Source organism: Trypanosoma theileri (genome assembly GCF_002087225.1).
Source record: "Trypanosoma theileri isolate Edinburgh chromosome Unknown TM35_Tth_142_V1, whole genome shotgun sequence".
Classification (NCBI taxonomy): Eukaryota; Euglenozoa; class Kinetoplastea; order Trypanosomatida; family Trypanosomatidae; genus Trypanosoma; species Trypanosoma theileri.
Genome location: NW_021639984.1, coordinates 1 through 1,419, shown reverse-complemented (window position 1 = coordinate 1,419; position 1,419 = coordinate 1). Strand labels below are relative to the sequence as shown.

Below are 1,419 nucleotides of genomic sequence, written 5' to 3'. Positions count from 1 at the left end.
CTGAAGCGCCACAATTATGCAGCATTTCCTTCTTTCTCCAACCACCCNAAATCTGAACAAGAACAGCACATGGTACAACACTACACAGCAAAGTATTGTGGGGTGCATAGAAGCAGCAAGGGTACGTAAAAAGACCAGAGAGAGAGAGAGAACAACACGGCTGAGAAAAGAGAGAGACAAGGAAGGAAAGACAGTAAAACCAGCATACATACGTACAGACAGACAGACCTCAGATATCCTGGGCGTCACGTGAGAGCATGCGGATGAGAGCAGGCCCCATCCCGTGGCACGCCATCCCTCTGCCAAGTCGTGCAAAGCACACATTCTGCGACACTGAGGATAACGCATTCCCACTAAAGTACTCGCCCTTAGTGAGCAGAAAGTAGTCCACGGCGAGCGCACACAGGCCCTCTGCGCAGTCCTCAAACTGGGCATAGTGCTCCTTGTCATACAGACGTGCACCATGCGCCGCCAGCAGTTGGACTGTGTATAGGTCCTGACTGTCGTGTGCCACGAAGAGCGGGAAGGCGAAGAGCTGCAGGCCCAGTGAGGCGTGCAACGCGGCAAGATACGGGATGCTGATGTTGCACTGCGCACGTAGCTGCTGCTCTTCCTCTGGCCGCATCTCAGTGTATCGCCGCAGCGCAGGGAGGTGCACATCCATCTCCTTGTTGCACATAAGCTCACGGTGCCGCACGTGCACAGCGAAGAAGCGGCTGCGTGTGGTGAAGGAGTGGCGGAGAAAGGCATCTACTCTTTGCTGCACACGCAACGACGGCCGCAGAAGAGCGTAAATCGCAGCATGATGCACAAGCCCGCGACGGAGAAAAAAGGCATACGCACCACCAAGCACCACGAGATCAGCGTGCGCCGCACGTATAAGCGGAACAACACGCCGCATCACAGACTCATGATCCATCCATGAAAAATACGGCGGCAGCCGTGGGGACTGTTTTAGTAGACGCAGATGGCGCGACAGGTGACGCAGTGGAGTGTCGCGTACACACTGACCATAGCATGCGTAACTGCCGCCACCCAAAAGACCTGTGCGGTTTAACTGCTGATGCATCACATCAGTCGTGACCACGCAGTAACGCTGTGCAACTGTTGAAAAGTCATACAGCTCTGCAGGATCCATCCACTTCTTTCCAATACGAAACCACCCCAAAACAGCCGTACGATTGAGCAGCGCCGCCCACATGATGATGTTCATAAACTCTTGAAGTTGGTTGTGGTGTCGACCATACGTGTGGGTATTAACAAATATGTACCGATTGGGGCAAGAGACCATGGCTTTAGTCGCCTTACTCTCAAATGAGACCTCTTTCTTGTGCACATGGTAAACGTACTGCATTTCCTGTTCTGTCAGTGTTAGTGTATCATGGGTGCCGTTAAACGCGTACATCATCACCGCTGCCT

At 53.2% G+C, this 1,419-nt stretch overlaps 1 protein-coding gene across 1 annotated transcript; it reads right to left on the bottom strand.

Annotated features, from left to right (window-relative positions):
• Nucleotides 1-229: 229 nt before the first annotated feature.
• Nucleotides 230-1,419, bottom strand: TM35_001421000 (uncharacterized protein; the record flags this gene model as incomplete). The annotated part of the gene is made up of 1 exon (XM_029031889.1): nt 230-1,419. A coding segment is annotated over one exon (1,190 nt), but the record flags the coding sequence as incomplete, so codon positions are not given.